This window comes from Pelophylax lessonae, assembly GCF_965119305.1.
Source record: "Pelophylax lessonae genome assembly, chromosome: 6".
In the NCBI taxonomy this organism is placed as follows: domain Eukaryota; kingdom Metazoa; phylum Chordata; class Amphibia; order Anura; family Ranidae; genus Pelophylax; species Pelophylax lessonae.
In genome coordinates this window covers 252718916-252742171 of record NC_138773.1, presented here as the reverse complement: position 1 = coordinate 252742171, position 23256 = coordinate 252718916, and the positions used below count along the sequence as shown (strand labels likewise).

At 45.4% G+C, this 23256-nt stretch overlaps 1 protein-coding gene across 1 annotated transcript in view; it reads left to right on the top strand.

Annotated features, from left to right (window-relative positions):
* The window catches only part of DYNC1I2 (dynein cytoplasmic 1 intermediate chain 2), a 225430-nt gene that overhangs the window by 60280 nt on the left and 141894 nt on the right, over positions 1–23256 (top strand). The window contains exon 4 of the mRNA XM_082260314.1: positions 667–781. Within this exon, the coding sequence (XP_082116440.1) occupies positions 667–781 (115 nt within the window). The remainder of the gene's footprint in view (positions 1–666; positions 782–23256) is intronic.

Here is a 23256-nt window from a genome sequence, read left to right as displayed (position 1 = left end):
GAACCAACAATGCATCCATCCCCAGCAGAGGTTTTAGTTTAAAGTCATAGAGAGCCCAGACTCCCTATGGAAGTTACAGGCAGAAGCCAGTTAATAATCTTCCCGGAAGGAACCCTTGGGCCAACCATACACGGTTCGAATCTCGGCTGGTTTAGCAGGAACCGGCCGAAATTCAAACCGTTAACGGACAGGCTGACTGTACGATCAATCAACTTGGCTACAACCACCCTGCTGGATACTCTTGCGAATATCGCTAGCGGCTGCTATAGCCGCAAGCAACAATCACTGTCTTCTCCCGGCGGGGGCGGCTTCCTTACACAAGAATATCCTAAGCATCTTTCCTATTGGGTTCTTATTGCACCTAAAAAATTTTTATTAGCATGTCGAATGTAATATAGACCCAAAATCAGTTTTATCCAATCATTTATTTTTGCAAACCGTACGGCTGCTTTCTGTGAATCTTTTGTTCAAAGACAGAGAAAAGGAAAACGAATACCAGTGTTTCTTAGCCAGTCAGATGCTTGTTTGAATTTTCTAACCTATGCTAGCAAATTACAGATATTAAACTGAACTGGTTGCTATGGGCAACACCAACACTTCTATCCTAAGTCATGACCCAGTGTGGCATTATCATGTTTAACTTCTGGACATTGTTTCTGTTGCTAGACTGAACAGAAGAAAGAAGCAGCTCCTCCACAAGAAGAATCTGACTTGGAGAAAAAGAGAAGAGAAGCTGAAGCCTTACTGCAGAGTATTGGAATTACCGCCGATCCCCCTCTGGGTAAGCATACTGCATGGATGTTTCCCGCTGCACTTGACCGCATGCTTGCCTGCTCTCCTGTAATGCTGCCTGCAACTGACCCACTAATCACATAAACACCAACCATTCCATTACTGACCAAACACCACACCGTGTATAAGTAGGGTTCTGTTTCATGATATTTCCCTAAATACAGTACATTCCAAATGATAAATTAGAAACCAAGAAACACAATTGTCTGCGTAGAAGTGTATATATAGAAGATGGAGAATACTGCATTGTATTTTTGTTTTTGTGGTTATTATATGGGTATGGATTATTTTTTGTGGTTTTTATGTGGTAGTTTATTTCTAATTATTCCTATTCCTTTAAAGTTCATTACTATATCAGAACTTTTTTTTTTTTTTTTTTTTTTATACCCCTGTAAAAAAGTTTTAATATCTTTTGATCCTGCCAGTAGATTTTATTTTTTCACTTTTGTTAACAGGGTGACAACTCGTACGTTTAGCAATGAAACTGTGCAGCAGAGTTGTCACTCTGTGTGGACTAAATAGTCTGAAATCAATGTGATATTATTATTTTTTTTTTTCCTTGCCTACCCATCTTGCCTTTTTTTCACTGGGTTTTCTACAAAAACATACACCTATCAAATCCAGAGGTGTTCTGTACTCATCTGCCACTCCACCCAGTCCTGCAAGTGCATAGCTTATTCTTTTCTTACGTCATCAGAAGCGAGTGGTCTCTCCCTGCTTCTTGCAGCCGTCTCCCAGATGACGTCCATGGCATACGCTGCAGTTTGTTATTTAAGATTAAGAATTTAAGATACATTAATAATTTAGTTAGTTCAGCATGAAATGGAGCTTAGTTATGTAGCATGAGGCTGTATATTCTGCAATATTTACATTTTTGGTAAACTCATTCAATGAATCCAAGCTTTGCAAGCTGAGATAACACGCACTGCATTGATGCATTCACACAATTTCACACTAACTACCAGCAAGAATAAGTCCTTAAATTTAAAGAGAACCTGTCATTTCAGAGTCATCATGGCAGCGCCTGTTAGCGGACATCCACTAACCTGCTGCCACCACATCCCTCACCTTGTTGTTTTACTGCTGCATCACCAGCCATCCCAATAAAGTGAATGGGACTGTTGGTGAGTCAACAGTGGGTCAGAGGAGGAGCCGCTGCGGGACAGAGATGACAGTTACTCTTTAAAATTATGCTGTAAATCAAGTTGATCTAAATCCATCCTTTTTACTAGTGATTTAAATCGCAATTTAAATCAACTTGATTTGGATCAAATCGACCCTGGGGAAAATTAAAAAGGCAAATCGCAGCAAACTCTCGGCAAAAACGCACTACATGCTTTTCTGCAGCTTCTCCATTGAAGTCTATTGATCCAAAAAAGCACGTTTAAAAGTCCCTGATCCTTTCCAAAAACGCAGTGGCTGAAAAAAGCATAGATGTGAAAGTGTCCCATAGAAAACCATGTTAAATTAACTGTATTGCGTGCTTTCTGCAAAAAGCACCAAAAAACGCACAGACGTGAACCAGGCCTTAGTGAACACCCTTGTGCCTGCTGCTGAAAAACTTATTAGTAATTTTTTGTTTTACCTAATCTATAATTTAATAAATGTAAGTTTTACAACAAAGTGGTGATGAAATACAGAAGTAATCAGCTGTCTGGCTGAAGGGTTTTGCAGTTGGGAAAAGAGTTGCAGATTAATCACTTAAAGTCAGCCGACGTAGGTCTACGTCAATTTGCGTTAAGTCGTTGTACCGGGATGATGCCTCTAGCTAGAGGCATCATCTCATTACCGTTTTTTAGAGCTGGCGGTCGGCTTTCCGACGGTAATGACCGATGCGGCACAGGAGCCGCTCAGCCATTACCCTGGAGAACAGGAGGGGACGGCCCCCCCCCTCCCCTCCCTCTGCCTTCTGCGGCTCTGGCTGGGTCTCCCGTTCCACCGGGAGACCCGAGCAACCAGCTGGCTAGCTGGATGCGGCCTAGATTGGGTCTCCAATGACGTAACCCGGAGGCAGCGTCCATGACGTCACATCTGGGTTACGCGGCTGCTAAAGGCGCCGGATTTAAAAGGTGAGTGTATTCAAAAATGCCCTTTTAACCGTTTTTAATAAATTGGAAGTGTAGTGGACGGGTCTAGGGTCTTTTAGACTCGATCCCTCCATAAAGAGTACCTGTCACTGCCTATTGCTGTCACAAGGGATGTTTACATTGTTTGTGACAGCAATACAAGTGATCAGGTTTATTTTATTTTTTTAAAACCTGTGTTAAAATTAAACAAAATAAATAAAATAGGAAAACAAAAAAAATAAATTTTAGCCGCCCCGGTCGCCGTGAGCTCGTGCACGAAAGAAAATGTATATACGGAAGTCGCTCTGCAAATAAAATCGCTGTTCAAACCACATATGTGAGGTATCGCCGCGATCGCCAGAGCGTGAGCAATAATTTACAAAAAAGAGCTACACTCGAACTCTAAACTGGTAACTGTGAAAAAATTTTAAAGCGTCGCCTATGGAGATTTTTATTGACTGTAGTTTGTCGCCATTCGGCGGGTGTGCGCAATTTTAAAACTTAACATGTTGGGTATCTTTTTACTCGGCGTGACATCATCTTTCACAATATACAAAAAAAACTTTACTTAACTTTACTGTTTAGTTTATTTTAAATGCAGTGTAATATAATTTTTCCAAAAAAATGGCGTTTAAAAGACTGCTGCGCAAATACCGCGTGACAAAAAATATTGCAATGACCGCCATTTTATTTTCCAGAGTCTTTGCTAAAAATATATAATGTTTTGGGGTTCTAGGTAGTTTTCTAGCAAAAAATACTGATTTTAACTTGTAAACAAAATTTTGCCAAAAATAGGCCCGGTCCTTAAGTGGTTAACAGAGCAGGAACTAGTGACGCGACATCCTGTTTTGAATTAATAGTGGAGTTAGCAGCTTTAACAACAATAATGTGCATCAGAAAGCTGTGTTTTACTAGGTATAAGCAAAGTGAAAGATTTACTTTCTGAGCCAATCAATTTTCTTGTAACACATACCCAGTAAATGTGTATAAAGCTGTTTGAGGCCTAATTATATCCCTTTGTGAACAGTTGGTTTAAGGACAGTCACTTTTGGCCAGGTGTCTGCATCTTAACTGCCCTTAATTGGTTTGTTAGCCAGTTTCCAAGAAGCACCCTACAAGTGAATGGCCAGAGAGCCTGAACGGAGCCCCGCAGGTGGCCCACTCTCATCCTCTCTTCAGCCCAAGCTAGGGATTAGAAGGCAAGTCAGTGGTAAAAGACTGGCTCTTGTGAACCAGCAGCACTCGCATTCCCCACACTGCTTATCTGTCCCCTGTTCAGATGACCTAAATACAGAGTCAATGTGGCCAGGCTCCCTACCAACAATAGAACAGTTGGGAAGTGCTGTAACGTATCGTGCTCACTCACAGCAGTCACATTACATATGCATATTTAATGGTTTGCTTTCTGCCTGCCATTAGATTTAATTGTACTATACAACACTACTTAATTTATGCCTTCGTTATATTTTAAATGCTGGAGACATTAAAATGTAACTTGTAAATGGCTTTTCTTTTTGTCTTATTAACTTGCATCCAGCATGTATTGTTCTTATACTGTCAGGGGATTACAAATGTTTCAGTTTTTGCATATTTGGCTTCACAGCTGGTGAGTGGTTAAAAGAGAACGGTGGCTTTAAATCGGCTGATTCAAGTGTCACCTGTGATGATCAAGTAATATAGGGCCTCCTTAAAGGCTAAAATCGCACTTCCAAAAAATTCTAACATTTACACAAACCAACGCAGCTATAGCATGAACGCGTGTTTTTGATGCGTTTAAAAATCCCAGACACCCTCCAAGTGATTTTTTTTTAAGGGGGAAGTGTTTTGTAAAAAAAGAAAAAAAATGCTTGTTTGGCCCCTTTCACACATACGGTCCGATCAGTTCAGTCACGTCAAAATTTATCGGTTTTTCGTCAGTTGTCATCGGTTTTTCGTCAGTTGTCATCGGTTTTTCGTCAGTTGTCATCGGTTTTTCGTCAGTTGTCATCGGTTTTTCGTCAGTTGTCATCGGTTTTTCGTCAGTTGTCATCCGTTTTTCGTCAGCTGTCATCCGTTTTTCGTCAGCTGTCATCCGTTTTTCGTCAGCTGTCATCCGTTTTTCGTCAGCTGTCATCCATTTTTCGTCAGTTGTCATCCGTTTTTCGTCAGTTGTCATCCGTTTTTCGTCAGTTGTCATCCGTTTGTCATGCGTTGTCATCCGTTGTCCGTCCGATCCATTTTTTTTTGACGGATGAAAAATAGGGCATTCATCCGTTCCAAAAAACGGACATTGACGGAAGCGGATTAAACCGGATGTTAACGGATGATTATCCGTCGTCGTCCGTTTTTACATAGAGATGCATTGATGTCATATTTTCATCCGTCAACGGATGGATGAAAAATAGACAAACGGACCGTATGTGTGAAAGGGGCCTTAAGCACCTTCTGCATTAACTGTATAATACGGGGTGTTACCAAAGACTTGAATGGAAGGAGTTGACAAGCTTCAACTCCTCCCAGATTCAACATGTGACTTCATTTTTTGCCGCACAGAGGTGTGAAGCAACGCAAATGCTAAATGTTTTTCAAATGTGAACAACTCTATTCACTGGCCACTTTGCTACATGTTTTAGGAATGCCAAAAACTCATCCAAAATGCCTGTTTTAAATGCCAATGTATACAGGGCCTAAGGGTGGATGACCAGCACTGTCACAAGATTACCTGCAAATACACAGTGTAGATTACACAAAAGATAATTGCTGGCCATACACTATACGAAAAATCGGCCAAAATTCGGTCGTTTGGACAGTTCTTTTGTTTTTCGGCCAGTTATTGGGTACGAAATGGTAATCCGTTTTGATGTTTTTGAGCCGAAAAAACGAACAAAAAACTGATTACTTTATGTCCATTCAAAAATGTATCGGTCATTACATGATGGCACGATCGTCTGCTCTCTGGGCCGAGTGTTCGTTTTTCAAAAATGAGTTTGAACGATTTTTTTTGTATAGTGTATGGCCAGCATTAGTCCCGGTTCACAATGGTGCGATGCGGAAAACCCTGTCATTCCAGTGCGGGTTCCCACATCACACCTGAATCACACTGACATCTGCAAACCGCTGGGGATGTCAATGTAAAGTTATTGACACCCCCAAATAGGTTCAAAGATCACAGTGCGAACTATGAAATGGTACAGGAATCGGATCGCATAGGTGTGAACACCCATGCAACCCGATTCCAGTGCGGACCAAAAAAAGGGCCCTGCACCATTTTGGTGCAAATGTGATGTGTTTTCAGCCATACAGTTTGTATTGCTGAATTTGCATTGCACGCGATCTGCACTGCAATGCGGTGCGAATCGCATGCAATGTCCTGTCATCGCACAAGTGTCAACCAAGCCTAAGGCAATCCCAAAAAGGACAGAAATCTTTCTGTCAGTAGCCATTCACAGATAAAAATTCAGCTGAAAGTTATTTTCAAAATCGAAGGACCTGGATGGAAAATTGTCACCCGAACAGTGGAGGAGATTTACTAAAGCTGGCGCACTCGGAATCTAGTGCAGCTGTGCATGGTAGCCAATCAGCTTCTAATCTCAGCTTGTTCAATTAAGCTTTGGCAATAAAACCTGGAAGCGGATTGGTTTTTATGCAGAGCTGCACCAGATTTTGCACTCTCCAGCTTTAGTAAATCAACCACAGTGACTGCATACAGTCAGAAGCAGTCACTATTTAGGTATTCAGACACTCCAGGGTGTGAGCTGTCTCAATACAACAGTCTGCAGGGTGGAAGAAATTGAATGATTTCTCTTGTTGAGCCAAATAAGAGAAATCTAACTATGTATAGCCATGTATAGCTTATGCTTGCAGAGGGCTGATCTATTTTCGTCATATATGGACTTTACCCTCAGCCTCCTAATGCTAAACATCAAACAGAAAAAAATGGTTATGGTCAATTAACTTTATTCGATTTTTTTTATTTCAAAATAGTTTTTTTCTTCAAAATTGTTATTATTTTTAACTATTCATATCTGTTTTTTTGGAAAATAAGGAGTAATACATGCCAAAGATATCCCTAAACACTATGGGTTATTTGTACTGACAGCCCAGCAGACCAGCTTAGTTTGCAGCTCCCCTTGTCTGAAATCTCCAAATAAGCTGTCAGATTAGTAATTTGCTGGAATGACTCATCAAGGGCTCATTCACAGCATAGGGTAATCGGCATAGAAAACAGTTGTTTTCTATGTGCCCAGTTCACACCACAGCGCTAATAAAAGAACCACCAGTAGTGTCAGCTAGTCAGGACTTTGCTGCTTTGTGCAGTGTTTTTAGTATGTGTGACAAGCCTGAACAATCTTATACGAGGGGTAAGCTCAAGGGACAGGCTACATTCACACCACCAATTAAAGAGGAGCTCCTGCAGAAAAAATGAAAAGTCAGTAGCTTCAAATAATGTAGCTGCTGACTTTTAATATTAGGACACTTACCTGTCCAGGAATCGAACAATGTCTTCACTCGAGACAATTTTTCAATCGGTTATTGGGTGCCGCCTCCGCCATCTCCACTAAGGGAAAGTGGCAAGGAAGCCTTGCCGCTGCACAGCCTGTTCCCTACTCCGCATGCACAAAGCATACTGTGCTCTCTGATTGGGCTGGCTGCAGGCGAAGGAGGGGGGGGGGGCGAACTTCCAGCTGCGTTTCCCCTTTTGGGTGGAGCTCCGCATTAAGGCCGGTGTGAATTGTAGTGGCATGAATCTTCTGATTTCTGCTGCAGTTCTCAAGGAAAGTAGCAAGGAAGCCTTGCAGCTTCACAGCCTGTTCCCTACTCCGCATGCACAAAGCATGCTGTGCTCTCTGATTGGGCTGGCTGCAGGGGAAGGAGGGGGGTGGGGGGGTGAACTTCCAGCTGCGTTTCCCCTTTTGGGTGGAGCTCCACTTTAAGGCCGGTGTGAATTGAGTGGCATGAATCTTCTGATTCCTGCTGCAGTTCTCAGGAACTAGGTGTGGCTGCTGGCCCCGTTCACTATAATGACAGGTCGCCTACATGTCGTGGCTCTATGTACAGCCAGCAATTAACTGTGGCGATCGCTGCTGGACGCACTTCATGCCATCCAGCAGAAGCAGTCACCTCAGGTAATCACTTGCTGTGCAGAGAACCACGAATCGCTGTGGCTGCCGGCAACCTGTTATCATAGTGAACGGGGCCAGTGGCAGCACTTAGCTGCTGAGAACCACAGCAGGGACTACCACTACATTTCACACTTGCCCAAATTGTCAGTGCGAATGTAGCCTCACCTGCTGCTCCTTTAATGGCCAGTCACAAGGCATTAAGTAATGAGGTGACACCTCTATATCTCAACTGTAATAGAGAGCCTGGTATCACCTTCTTGGCTGTATGGTATCGAAAGGGGTGTGAGAACCAGGACATAATCACAAATATAGGCAGTGAAAACGTTCTTTTAATTGTATTTCAGCTCTCATTGAGACATCTCCTGCCTTCATAGACACTTCTTCCTCTGCTTTTTCTGTAATGTGACCTAGATGAGACGTGTGCATCCTATACAAGGGCTGGAGCGAGATATAGAAGAAGTCATTAAATCAGACTTTCAGGATCTGTCCAGTACTGATTCGGTCAATATAGAGTAAGAGACCCTAAAGCCAGATATAACTTTTCTAGATACCACAGGTTTTAAATTCTTAATGGAGCTGGGTCACACAGCTCTGGGGCGGCCGCGGTCCACATTCAGAAAGGGTCCTGTGTGTTTGGTTTCGGTTCAGGTGCAAATTCAAGGAAAAAGTTCGGACCTGAATCGGTAAACAGGGACGTACCGAACCCCCTGCTGTGAACTGCGCCCGCAGCTTGTGTGAACCTGGCCTTAGTTTGCTTCATATGCATAATTGCCATTCATGAGGACTTTGTAGCCAGAAGAACCCAGGATGGAATTAGGGCATTATATAACACAAAGTACAGGTATTACTGTATAGCAGGGATCATCAAACTACGGCCCTCCAGCTGTTGCGGAACTACACATCCCAAGAGGCATTGTAAAACTCTGACATTAACAGACATGACAAGGCATGATGGGAATTGTAGTTCCTGAACAACTGAAGGGCCATAGTTTGAGGACCCCTGCTTTATAGTAAAATACACAACACTCATTCATAACTTGTTGAACACCATCCATATGTGTAATGCAATGGTAAGATTTGTAATTCTTCAACAGCTGGTTCATTAGATACTCCCAATTCTTTGCAGTCCCTAGAGTTTAGAGCAACAGACCAGTGCTAGTCATGCAAATATGAGCTCATAGTAAGGGGAGCAACAGAAATATTTGACTACTGGTGACTAGATACTTTACCTCTGCAAATTGCTATAGAAACATGCATCCCAAGTATAGGGCTTCTGCCACAGTGAATTGCACAAGTACATTTTTCTCTTACGTCCTCCGACAGTCGCCGCCTCTTCATATTCGTCACATATGGGGTATTAGACTTTGCTCCGAAGGAGTAGCTAGGCAACAGAATATGTTAACAATAAAGCTTTAACATATCCCACCCTCAAGGGGTGGTCCCCTCAGTCAATACCCTCCTACTTCCTGCAACCATATCTCAGTTTTAATGTCTAGCTTGTCAGGAGTGGCTGGCTCTCTCTGTGCTGGGACTTTTTGTCCCAGACTCTTTCTTCTTTTTGATATTTTGTTTGAGTTTTCTCTCTACCTTTACTTAGCTGTTATTTTTGTCAGCATTAGTTAGTTCTTCGGACGAAGAGGATCATGCGGACTGGGTCTCGGGCTGATCCCCCTGGTCGCAGGTCGTGGGTCAGTGGCTTCCCAGTCTGCCATCGAGCGTTCAGCCAGGTAACGCTCCTGGCACAGTGAATGACCCATCCCTGTTCGGTGCAGGGATGATTGGTGAGGTGGCTACCTCACCGGACGCTGTGCGGTTTCTGAACCGCCATTGTGTGCGTCTTGAATTGCGACTCTCCCTGCCTCATGTGCAGCGGCTTGTTCGCCTGTGCGGGTTCCCCACGCCATGTGAGGTAAGTGTATCTATGTGGGGACCTGTCTGTCTGGGGGTGGTCTCAGTCTGGGACTGTGTAACCTGCCTTTAATCACACTGCTTGTCTCCCTATCTCTCGGCTGCATGCTGTGGGCTGCAAGGGGGGGGGAGCTGTATGACACTGAGTATGTCAGGCTGGGCAGTGTGAGGAGCTGTGTGCTGTGGGGCATGTTTTTAATGGCATGTTGGGGCATATACAGCGATCGCTGCGGCGATCTAACATGTATCCATATAATGGGATAATATTGTGTGTGATTTTATGCACTGTGGAGCGGCGATTTCGGCGCCAAACGACGCCATTTTACCGGCGCCCGCTCCGGCCGCATGGTTTACATGCACGGCGGCCATTTTCTTGTAGCCTCCATAGGCTTACATAGAGCGTCCTGGCAGCATCACTTCCTCTCTCCTGGAAGCACCGATCGAGGCAGCAGCAGCAGCGGAGTCTCCTCAGGTTTTATCCTTCTATTCCTGTGTTCCATTGCCTGTATTCAGTCTGTATATTCCCTGTGGGGGTCTCATTGTGCCTGAGTGTGGTGCGGTGGGCTGCGCTTGCCGCGCTTGCTGTAAGGGGGCAGTTAACCCTTGGTTGTCTGGCATACAGGGGCAATGGATTCTCAGGAGGGCAAGTTTCCCACAGTATTGGTGGAAAGCCAGGGGACCGCTGTTTCCCCCCCAGGGGGGGATTTAGCCACTATTGTGGCTGGCCTTGCTGCACAGGTGCAAATGCTGGTGGCTGCTCAATCTACTAAACGGCCCAGAGTTGCTCTGTCCTCTGATTCTGAGGGTGAAGGTGATGGGGCTGTTCTGGCGGGGACCCCCCTATCGGGGTCCCGCTCCTCTCTTGATCTAGTGGGGTCTGAGGTAGAGGCTGAAGTTGAGGGGGTTGATAATTCTCCCCCTGGCTCGCCTGAAGAGCTTGCAATCATGGATGAGTTGATTGCTTCCATTAAGCAGACGCTACGTTTGCAGGACGAGGTGTGTCCCCCAGCTGCCTTGGCGGCTTATGGGACGCAGAGAAAACGCAGGACGCCGCAGGTTTTTCCCTGCAATGCTGATTTTCAGCGCGCTGTTAAGGACCAATGGCGCGATTTGCGCAAGCCTTTTGCGGTACCAAGTAAATTTAAGCTGCGTTATCCTTTCTCGCCTGCCACTGATGAACGGTGGTGTGTGCCTCCGCCAGTGGATCATGCTATTGCGGTTTTGAACAAAGCCACTGCGATCCCTGCAGAGGGATCCCCTGTTTTCCGTGATGCCACGGATAGGAGACTGGAGTCTCTTGCCCGTCATACTTATTCTGTTACGGGTTCTATGCTTGAGGCTCTGTTTGCTTCTCTCATGGCGGCCCAGGCGATCGCAAGTTGGACGCAGATGCTTAGGCGCGTCCTAGTGGCCGATTCGGCCTCGGCGGCGACCCTGGATATGGTGGATCAGATCCACCAGGGTGTCATGTATCTGTGTGATGCGGACCTGGACCTGATTCCGTTGGCCGCGCGTGTGCACAGCGTGGCGGTGTTGTCTCGCCGCCTGGTTTGGTTGAAATGTTGGTCGGTGGACCAATCTTCACGTAAAACCTTAGCCAATCTGCCTTATGATGGGTCTCGCCTTTTTGGGGAGTCCCTGGATGTGTTGATTAAGGGGATTACCGGGGGTAAGAGCACTCTCTTGCCCCATTTCCCCAAGGCTAAGGGGGCTTCTGGGAAGAAGCATGCTCATTTTCGGCCCCCTCAGGGGTCCTTTCGTGCCTTTCGGCCGCACTACAAGGGCAAACCGTTCAAGGGCCAAGGCTCTCAGAAGAAGCCCTGGTCTGGGAAACAGAAGTCCGGTCAATCCGGACCTGCGGCCCATAACAGTTCGGCCTGAAGGGGCGCCCTCACCCAGTTTTGGGGTGGGGGGACGCTTGCTCGGTTTTCTTCAGCCCTGGTTGGCCCGTGTGAGGGACAGATGGGTTCTGGAAATCGTTCGATCTGGTTACAAGATCGAGTTTCTCTCTCGGCCGGAGAGCAGATTTTTTCCCTCAAATCTTCAACTGTCTCCAGAGCGCCTGCGGGATCTGCACCTGGCGGTGCGGGACCTGAGGGCTCAGGGAGTGGTGGTTTCCGGTGCCTCATCGGGACAGATTTCGGGGGTTTTATTCCAATCTGTTCACCGTGCCCAGGAAGGAGGGCAAGGTTCGTCCGATTCTGGACTTGAAAGCTCTGAACCGCTCTGTGCGAGTTCGCAAGTTCCGCATGGAATCCCTGCGCTCGGTGGTGGCTGCCCTGGTTCCGGGGGAATTCATGGCCTCCATCGATTTGAAGGATGCGTACCTTCACATCCCCATATTCGAGGGTCATCAGAAGTACCTTCGATTTGCCATTGCGGAGGATCACTACCAGTTTGTGGCGTTGCCCTTTGGGCTCGCCTCGGCTCCGCGGGTCTTCACCAAGGTGCTTGCACCGGTTCTGGCATTATTGAGAGCCCAGGGCATTTCTGTCCTGGGGTATCTGGACGACATTCTGGTTCGGTCTGCGACCAGACAGGGTCTGGAGAAGGACCTGTCTGTCACAATGCAAACTCTGCAGGAGTTCGGTTGGACGATAAATGTTCCAAAGTCGACACTGAGTCCGTCGGTTCGTCTCCCCTATCTGGGAATGATACTGGACTCGGTGCAGGCGAAGGTCTTCCTGCCGGAAGACAAACTCAGGACTCTTCAGGAGGAAGTCAGGTCCCTCAGGGACGTTCCACACTCGTCTCTGCGGACGGGTATGAGATGTCTGGGATTGATGGTCTCGGCCTTCGAGGCGATTCCTTTCGCGCAGTTTCACACGCGGGGTCTCCAAGCGGAGATCCTGTCCAGGTGGGACGGGCGACCTCAATCTCTGGATCTTCAGATCTCGTTGAGTCATCGCACCAGGGAAAACCTTCTGTGGTGGCTCCAGTCCCCGTTGGTGTCCGGGGGCAAGTCGTTTCGTCCGATCTCGTGGACGATAATCACCACGGATGCCAGCCTGTCGGGCTGGGGTGGTGTTCTGGGCGTTCTGTCCGCCCAGGGGACCTGGTCGGAGGGGGAGTCTTCCCTTCCGATCAACATTCTGGAATTGCGTGCGATAAGGCTCTGTCTTCATCGCTGGACGGACCGGTTGCAGGGCTGCCCGGTTCGGGTGCAGACGGACAATGCCACGGCGGTGGCCTACATCAACCACCAAGGGGGCACCAGGAGTGCCCGAGCGGCTCGAGAAGGGGCCGACATTCTGTCTTGGGCCGAGGCTCATGTCCCGGCGATAACGGCGGTTCACATTCCGGGAGTGGAGAACTGGCAGGCGGACTATCTGAGTCGCCAGACCCTGGATCAGGGGGAATGGTCTCTCCACCCGGCTGTCTTTCAGATGTTGTGCGCGAAGTGGGGTCTTCCAGATGTGGACCTGTTCGCGTCTCGCCTCAACTACAAGGTGAAGAGGTTCGTGGCAAGGACGCGCGACCCTCGGGCAGACGCGTCGGACGCGTTAGTGGCCCCGTGGCATCAGTACAGGCTGATGTACGCGTTTCCACCGATTCAGTTGCTGTCCAGGTTCCTTCGCAGGTTGCACTCGGAACGCAGCACGGTGATTCTTGTGGCACCGGACTGGCCTCGCCGGTCCTGGTACGCAGACCTCGTGAATCTGGCGGTCGACGCTCCTTGGCGTCTGCCTCTTCGAGACGATCTACTGTCTCAAGGACCGATTTACCATCCTGCTTTACAGTCGCTGGCTTTGACGGCCTGGCTGTTGAGACCGAGGTCCTGAAGGAGAAGGGTCTCTCTCCAGAGGTCGTTCATACTTTGATCAACGCGAGGAAGTCTTCCTCGGGGAAGGTTTATTACCGTACTTGGAAGGCCTATTTTGCCTGGTGTGAGTCCAGGGGGTTTTCACCCCGCACGTACTCGGTTCCCCGTGTGCTGTCTTTCCTTCAGACGGGTGTCGATCAGCGTTTGGCGCTGGCTACGATTAAGGGTCAGGTGTCGGCGCTGGCCGTTCTGTTTCAACGTCCCGTGGCTTCCAACTCCTTGGTTGGCACTTTTATTCAGGGTGTGCGGCATCTGGTTCCTCCTAGGAGGGATCCTTTGCCCCCTTGGGACTTGAATCTAGTTCTATCTGTGTTACAACGTGCTCTTTTTGAACAGATCAGGGAGATCTCGTTGTCTATGTTGTCCAAAAAGGTCGCCTTTTTGGTGGCGATCACTTCGGCTCGCAGAGTGTCGGAACTGGCGGCTTTGTCCTGCAAGTCTCCGTACCTGGTTGTTCATTTGGATAAGGTGGTCTTGCGACCTAATCCTTCTTTTCTACCGAAACGAGTTTCGGAATTCCATCTTAACGAGGATATTGTTTTGCCTTCGTTGTGCACGAAGCCTAAACATCCGAAGGAGGTGAGATTGCACTCTCTGGATGTTGTTCGGGCGATAAGGGTTTACCTTAAATCGACTGAGTCTTTTCGTAAGACTGACTCCTTGTTTGTTCTTCCAGAGGGTCCTCGGAAGGGCATGGCGGCTTCCGCCTCTACCATTGCCAAATGGATCAGGCAGACCATTGAACAGGCCTATGCCTTGCAGGGGAAGGTTCCCCCTGTGCCTGTGAAGGCGCACTCTACTAGATCACTGAGTACGTCTTGGGCCTGCCGTCATGGGGCTTCTGTAGCCCAGGTGTGTAAGGCGGCGACTTGGTCGACCGTACACACTTTCACAAAATTCTACAAAGTAGATGTTCAGGCATCGGCGGATGCTTCCTTTGGCCGCAAGGTTCTTAGTGCGGCTGTTCCATAGGGTCCCTTGTTGGGGACTCCTGGTTGTTGGGATAGTTTTTTGTATCCCCTGGTTTTTTTGTCTTTTCCTGGGTTGTTGCTCCTGTTGAGCACTTATTTTTGCTGTTGCCCAGCTGGTTTCCTTCCTTTGGTAAGGTTCCTTTCTTTGATGTGGAGACTGCGTTGCCTTTCGGCGCGGATGCGTTTCCCACCCCTCATGTTTGCACTGCTTTGGGACGTCCCCATATGTGACGAATATGAAGAGGCGGCGACTGTCGGAGGACGTAAGAGAAAACGGAATTTTTGTAAAATCTTACCTGTAAAATTCCTTTCTCTGAGTCCTCCGACAGTCGCCGCCCCCGCCCCTCTTTTGGGGTTTGAATGTATACTCTACTGCTATTCCACTAAAACTGAGATATGGTTGCAGGAAGTAGGAGGGTATTGACTGAGGGGACCACCCCTTGAGGGTGGGATATGTTAAAGCTTTATTGTTAACATATTCTGTTGCCTAGCTACTCCTTCGGAGCAAAGTCTAATACCCCATATGTGACGAATATGAAGAGGCGGCGACTGTCGGAGGACTCAGAGAAAGGAATTTTACAGGTAAGATTTTACAAAAATTCCGTTTTGCCACCCTACACAGATAGCCATGATACTTTTAGCCGTCATGATATTTCAGGGCAGCAATAAACCTATCCAAAAACCAGATACAACCCTGAACTTAAAACTGACACTGAAACCCCTCTTCCCCCAATATTCCCAGTTCGCCAGATCCTCCGATTTGAGTCAAATGCTTCCAATATTATGCTGGGAATAATTGCAAGAGCTTAGTGGTATATGCTGGAACTTGCTATCATGTGGCGATCCATCACTTTTAAATAAGAGGTACCATAAATGACTGATCCTATATCAGATTTGATTGGGTTTATTATTGCCACCACACTATATTCTGAAACATTTCTAAGAATTAGTAAGCAACTGTAAATATGACCACTTTGGCCCATCATCTTTTTTACTCCATCATTAATGCAATTGCTTTTGATACATTTCCTTCACAGTCCCTGTCACAAAGAGCTACGATACTGGACAAAAGTTGAAGCCAGTGTCACATATTAAGACATAGTAGCTTGTATTATTATCTTCGCCTGCAGTGAGGGACCTAATCTTCTCATGCCTCATTACGTTTCCACTAGGCATTTTCTCTTGTTCAGATTACATGCTTAAATAGGAAGGAGGGGGGTGAGGATTTAAATGTAAATGATTTTGTAAATCCTATGTAACCTGTCAGCAGTTTTGAAAGAACAAATAAATTCTTATTGATACAAGCAGCGTCTCCGTTTCAAAGGGAAATTGAGGAATTTAGATGCGGCTCCTGGGGATGCTACATCTTTGTGTCCTTTTATTCACACAGCATACACACTACTAACGACTTTTGTACCGCTGGACAGGACTTGGAGAAAAGAGAACAAACTTGATTTTGTGCACAGCTAATCCGTGTTCACTTAGAGAAAACTTGTGTGTGAGGACTAGGCAGTTTAGCATATTGATGGCAACAACATATGTTGATCACAGTATTTGATTTTTTTTTTTTTTTATGCGAGGATTTACATCTATACAACATACAATGACCAACACCCTTCATGTACATATTTCACGTGTAAAATTGCACATGCGAAAAAAAGCAAAGTTTCCTACTTGGAGATCCTGCCAGTAAGGGCAAGTCCTGTTGCAATAAATAGGAATAATAATGCTGCGCTAACATTTCATAAAAAAATTCTACCACATAGCAAAAAGTGCATCACAACTAATAAGTAAGTGTAACCTATAATTCCCACTAAACAGTAAATAGTCCTATAAACATTAAAGTTTGACGATGTCGTAACAGTTCATGAGTCCCGGTTCACGCTATTGCGATGTGGGAACACTGCGAATCTACTGCGTGTTCCCACATCCCATCCGCAGCACAGGCAGTTCACACTGCCATATGCAATATGCTGGGGATGTCAATTCAGAGGTATCGACACCCCCAGATTAGATCGCATATCGCAGTGCGATCTAACAGTTCTCACAGGAATCGGATTGCATTGGTGTGAACCACCATGCAATCCGATTCTGCTGCGGACCAAAAAAAGGATCCTGTGCGAGTTCACTGTGATTGTGAACTGTATGGCTGAATTTGCACCGCACAGACATCGCATGTCATTTTAAGAGCAGTGAGCTCTGAATCACATGCGATGTCTGTCATCGCAATAGTGTGAACCGGCACTAGAAGTGAATAAATGGAACTTCCAGCTTTAAATAATCTTCAAAACACTTCTTCTCAATCACCTCAGTGCCCTCATCTACTGCGTGGTCATATCCAGCTAGCTTTTCTCTCATGAGAGTTGTATTCTGGGATCCCAGGTGTCTCTGTAGTATGGCCTCTCACTCACTAGGGTTCTTTAGTCAACTTAGAAGTGTAGTATGTTTAAAATGCTCTTTATTACTCTAAAAATACTGCTTACATTAGTATAAAATCAACAAGCATGGACTTCTTCACATGTGTGGCGCAACGCGTAGGTCGGAGCCTGTAGGAGCGTGGACCAGAAGTGATATCATACCATGAAAATACAGTACCCCTGTCAATGCTTGTTGATTTTGTTCTAATGTAAGCAGTATTTGAGAGTGTAATAAAGTGCATTTTAACATATGGTTCACATTATCCATGAGTGTTGATTTGAATTAGAACATGCTTGGGAGCACAGGAGTTGTATACCTTTATAAACATTTGAAGGCCTATTGCAAGCTGGCAACCATATTCCATTGCTTTGCATGTAGCAGCAGCATTGTTACCTTTCCATGTGCTCTCCTTCTGTTGGCTGTTGAGCTACCTCTTAATGCTTTTACATTGGCAGCCCAATGGCTGACTGAGAAAGCTTGCATGGTAGGTTGACAACACTGCAGCTGATTGAGAGGCAGTAAATTAGCATTGTATGCTTGCAAAAAGAAGTGATGTTACTGACAGGATCTCATATAAGAAACTTACAGATTCACAAAATCTATTGGTTAAAAAAATAAAAATAAATAAACATTGATACTCACCTATGTGGCTGCAGCATCGATCTGATGCTGCATCTGTCAGTCACTGATTCCCTGCTCTGTCTCTCCAGTGCTCTCTCCAGTGCTGGGCTGTGGAGAGGGTGGAAGTGGCTGGCTCAGGCTCTCAGAGGTGCGCTGAGTCAGCTGTCGGTCCAGGCATCTGAGTGAATCCCAACATTAAAGCCGGGATCACTCCAGAGCCTGATTTGGCGCTGTGACATCAGCCAACAGCAGATTTTAGCCCACTGTCAGCTGAATCTGGGTCACAGGAATGCAGAACTAAGTGCATTCCTGTGACCCACAGGAGAAGAATGGTCAAAAGCGCTTTGACCCTTCTTCTTTTAATAAATTTGCATGCAGAGATGCATGATACTAAACATACTGAAATGTTGATTTAGAGCATGGGTGTCCAACCTTTTGGCCTCTCTGGGCCACATTGAGTGTAGAGAAATTTTCTCGGGCCGCACACTAATTTAACACAACTAGAGGATGATCAAATTAAATGGAATCAGTATACATAGGTTTTTTTCTTCTGAGAGACAATAAAGGAACACTCTATGACCATTTCAGTGATTTGAAGTGGTCATGGTGGTAGGAGTCAGAAACCCTGCACATGCTCAACTCCCCAAACCCCCCCCCCCCCCCTCCCCTCAGCCTCTGCCTACCGTTAGTTGGAAGCTGCTTTGGCCGTGCCCACGTCCGGACTTCCTTCCTCCCCAGCAAAAAAAGATTGTCAGGGGCCAGTGGGCCGCATTGCCTGCGGTTCTGGGCCGCATGCGGCCCTCGGACCACAGGTTGGACATGCCTGATTTAGAGTTTACATACACTTTAAGACCTAGCTCACACTGCCATGACTTGTCAGGCGACTTGGTTGCCTGACAAGTCGTGCTCCATTCTGTGCAGTGGAACCGTTCTAATCAGAGCGACTTAGAAAAAGGTTCCTGCACTACTTCGGGGTGACATTGGAGCGGCTTGCATTGACTTTTATTATAGAAGTCGTTTGCATGCCGCGATGAAGTCGTGCTGCACGGGGCGGCTCAAAGTCGGGGAGACTTTGTCGCCCCAGTGTGAACCGGCTCTAAAACCGATTACCAAAGAAAAAAAAAAAACTATAAACAGCCAGTCTCTATAAAAGAGTGATAACACCTACCAGTCTGCTGTCATTGATCCCGATCTTTGCTGTCTCTTGAAAAGCTGTGCTGGAGGAAGAATCTTCAGTATCTGACACTTCCTGGTGTGTCATATGCTTGTGACCCTTAGGCTTTTGGTTTGGTTTGCCTTGGTTCCAGCCACCATGCCACTACTGTGATTCTGCAGAGCTATATTGAAATAGTAGCCATGTCAGATACTGAAAATTCTTGCACCGGGACTGCTAGTTATTAATACTCCTTATTTTACAGGTTGGCTGTTTTTGATACTTTTATTTTAGGGACAGTTACTTTAATGTGTGTTTCTTTTCTGTTTTTTTTTTTTTCTCCAATAATATATTTGTTCGGTGTTTAGACAATTGAAATTATTTGGGTGCTGCTTTTTCCTGGGCTTTGCAGCTCATTTTTTCAAATGCTCCGTGTGCATGAGGCCTAAAACATTTATCAAGAATTGTTTGTATAGGAGTTCAGCTAGATTCTCCTTATGGGTAGTACAAAGGAACTTTTACACCAGTGCAGGGTAGTCAGATCCCCGTAGCCAGTATACCTAAGAAAATACATTTACAGTTGGTCCTTAATTTCCAGATTCCTTGATTGGCCTGACTTCTAGGTATATTATTCTGCCACTGCATAAATGTTCTTAAAAGTACCAGTAAAACACGCCCTGTTGCTTTCAGGTTTTATTGCTAAAGCTTAATTAAACAAGCTGAGGTTAGAAGCTGATTGGTTTCTCTGCAGAATTGGGACTAATTTTGCTTTCTCTAGCTTTAGTAAATAAATCCCAAAACGACTCCTAAAAGTCCTATAGCACTTTAAAAATCCCATTAGTAACGTCAAATTACCCATAATCCATGCACTGCGCCAGCACGCCAACGGCAATCGCCAGTATCAACCGGACTACCCTCACTGACAAACCAAACTAGAAAGCTGATTGGACACTATGGCTTACAGCTCTTTGCACTCCACTATTGCTTTTTTGCACAGTTTTAATAATATGGTGTCATAGTATGGGTGTCTTATGTGGGTCACCTGGCTTAATATGTAAATTATATTACTGCCTCAAAATTAAGAAAAGATCTTTGGTAAGGATCAGCATCTGATCTATATGCTTGGAGAGGACTGCTGAGCTTGTTTTGTAGATGCTGGAATAAAGGTTTTATAGATAAGAACTGAAATGGGGTCAGGTAGTCCTATGCCATATCAGAACTATGTAGGAGTCATGTTTAGGCCCTGTTCACACCTGAGCGTTTTTCAGCCCATAAAACGAAGGCCTCTTGACCCCTTTAGGGAAAGAGAGCCTTGACTGATGGGGGCATGGCCAAGAGCTTGGATCAAGCAGGAGGCTACATGGGACGAGTTCATTGGACAGAGCCTTGGGCATGGGGCTGGGCCTGAGCTCAGTAAGAGGACCTTACCCAGGGAATTCTGGGTCTTTTAAGAAGAAGCTCATCTGTGAAAATCCAAAATGCCTGTAGCTCAAAAAAGTACAGGAGCTTCTTTTTGGGCTAATCAAGAGCTGTTCTGGTCCCATAGGAATGCATTAAAACGCCGTTATCGGTGTTTCACAGGCTTTTCATGGGTGTTTTTTCAAACACACAGGTAGTCCCCACCCCTTTTAACGCACCCATTTTTTTACATAAATCAGAACATCTGCAAAAAACGCCCCCAAAAAAAACGCTCAAAAAATGCCCTAAAAACATTCATAAAACGCCCAACAAACGCCAGAGAAATGCCCAGAAAACGCTCAAAAAAACGTCTAAAAAACACCTGAAAATGATACGCTCAGGTGTGAATGCAGCCTAAGGGTGTCCTTTTGAAATTGCCTTGTTTTTTTCCATGTAGCAAAATGGTGACACTTTCTTGGTCACTTTTTTTTTTTTTTTTTACATTTCGTGGACATTTATTACAATTGTTTGAGTTCGATTATTATTTCTGTTATACACATAACTTAAAAAAAAAAAAAATGTAGTTGGTATTCGGATCATTTTGTGTAACAATAATTAATTGGATAGCTATATAAACAAATCTATTGCACCACGATTTTAAGTATTTTTGACAGAATGCTAAACATTTTTGAGCTCTAGATGGCAGTATTTGTCCAGAAGTGTGTTCAAGACATAGTGGCTCAGTATACCCAAGGACCTGCACATCATTTAAAAAATAAAAAAAACAAGGCTTACTTGAGGTTAAATATATTCCTATTAGCCAGAATTATTAACTGTTTTCATTTTTTACAATGTTGTTACAGTGTTTAGAATCTTTTGTTTGGAACACTGTCATGCAGACTGTTGCTGTAGTTTTTGCAGGCTGTCCATGTCCTATGCTGCTGACCCTGAACATGTAACATAATTCTTGCTGAGACTTTGCACAGTAGTTAAAATTCATTTCCCTGATTGACATTTCCTTTTTCAGTAAGCTAGAGAAGAGAGTATAGTGCACTATAGATTACTACTAAGTGTTGTCAGTGTGAGAGAAGGCCGAGCAAGCGTAACCTTGAATGCTATTAGCATACAGCTGGTATAGAAACTAGTGTATAGCTTTATGTTAGGAATGGCAAGAAAAAGAATATTTTATGGCATTCATTTGGGATATGGAAAATTGAAAGTATATGCAAACCCAGTCGCTGAAATCTCATATGAGCTTTTATTTGAAAAAAAAAAAAAAAATCAAGATTTTAAAATTGCAGCTTTTATAAATATAATAATTTGTAATCCTCCCGTGAAAGTCCTTGTTAAAAGAGAAGTATGAGATTTAAAAAAAAAATAAACAGTCATATTTAACTAGAAGGCTACAGCACTGATCCAATGATGCATCTGTCCCCCACCGGCTCTAAGATCAAAACTGAGCGATCAAACATTGCTGATTGCTCAGCTCTCAGTCTTTAGCCTGCAACGAGTCAGTGACTGTCAGCCAGCGGCACTCTGCTCTGTCCCTCCAGTGCTCACTGGATTCCTGGGCTGTGGAGGGGGCGGGAGCAGCTGGCTCGGCCTCTTAGAGCCCTGCTACGAGGCTGAGCCAGGCTTCTGGGTGGATCCTGACCAAATGGTCCGGATCTTTTCAGAGCCTGTGACATCAGCCAACAGCGGGTTTAGCCCACCCTCAGCTGAAAAAGGGTCCCAGGAGTGCAGAACTAACTGCACTGCTGTGATCCATAGAAGAAGTATAGACAAAGCAGCTTTACCTATACGTCTCCTTTTAAAGCTGAGCTCTGAGCACAAAAACTTTCGATGACATTTATTCCACAATAGCAGCAAAAGACATAAATCCACTTTGTGTGCACCAAATGCATTTGCAAACCCATATTTTACCTTGTAAAAGTAGCAGTGACATCATCACGGTGTTGTACATAGCCTGTTTAGAGAGCAGAACAGTAGGAGGGACCCAACATCCCCACTCACTACAGGCTTTCTGCAGAAAATTACAGAAGGCATGAATATAAAACCAGTCACCCGGCACAAGGAGAGAGAGCAGCAATTACCGGTCTTTATTACAGGAAGCTCCTGCAAAGAGGCAAAGTTTCACACTGGATTCATGCACAGAGCTAGAAGAAATACTAAAAGCACACCAAGATTTAAGTGAAAATGCATGTCTTTTTTGCATTTAGACCTTCGAACTTTAAGGGGGCTGGACTGTGGCCAGTGGTACTAGAAAATGACATGATGTTAGTAGGCGTAAACAGTTCCCCATCCTTGGTATTAGGGGGGAGAATAGTTTCCCATAGTGCCCATTATTGGTGTCAGTGGGAGGAATAGTGGCCCATCATTGGTGTCAATGGGGGGAAAATTACCCATCGTTGGTTTCAATGTGAGAAATAGTGGCCAATTGTTGTCAGTGGGAGGAATAGTGCCCCATTGTTGGTGTCAGTGGGAGGAATGGTGCCCCATTGTTGGTGTCAGTGGGAGACGAAGAGTGCCCCATCATTGGTCTATGAGAGGAAATGTGTCCCAATCGTTAGTGTTAGTGGGAGGAATAGTGCCTCATTGTTGGTATCAGTAGGAGGAATATTGCCCTCATTGGTGTCAGTGGGAGGAATAGTGTCTCATCATTGGTGTCAGTGGGAGGACTAGTGTCCCATCATTGTTGCCAGTAGGAGGAAAGGAATAGCAAGAACTTTGGCCTACTGTTGCAGACAGTGGGGTGAATAATGCCCCAGGGGCCAGAAAAATGCACGTAAAGGGCCACATTCGGCCCCCGGGCCCCAGTACGGAGACCACTTATTTAGACAGTATTTGCTGGAGTGCATAAATGTACGCTATTGGCCTACATAGGTCAAATTTACACACTATGGATGTTTACATGTTGGCTGGCTGAGCTTGGCAGTCGTGACTTAAAGGCTGAAGGTTTCATTCTATGCATAAAGGTTAAAAAAAGCCTTCTGTGTGCAGCTTC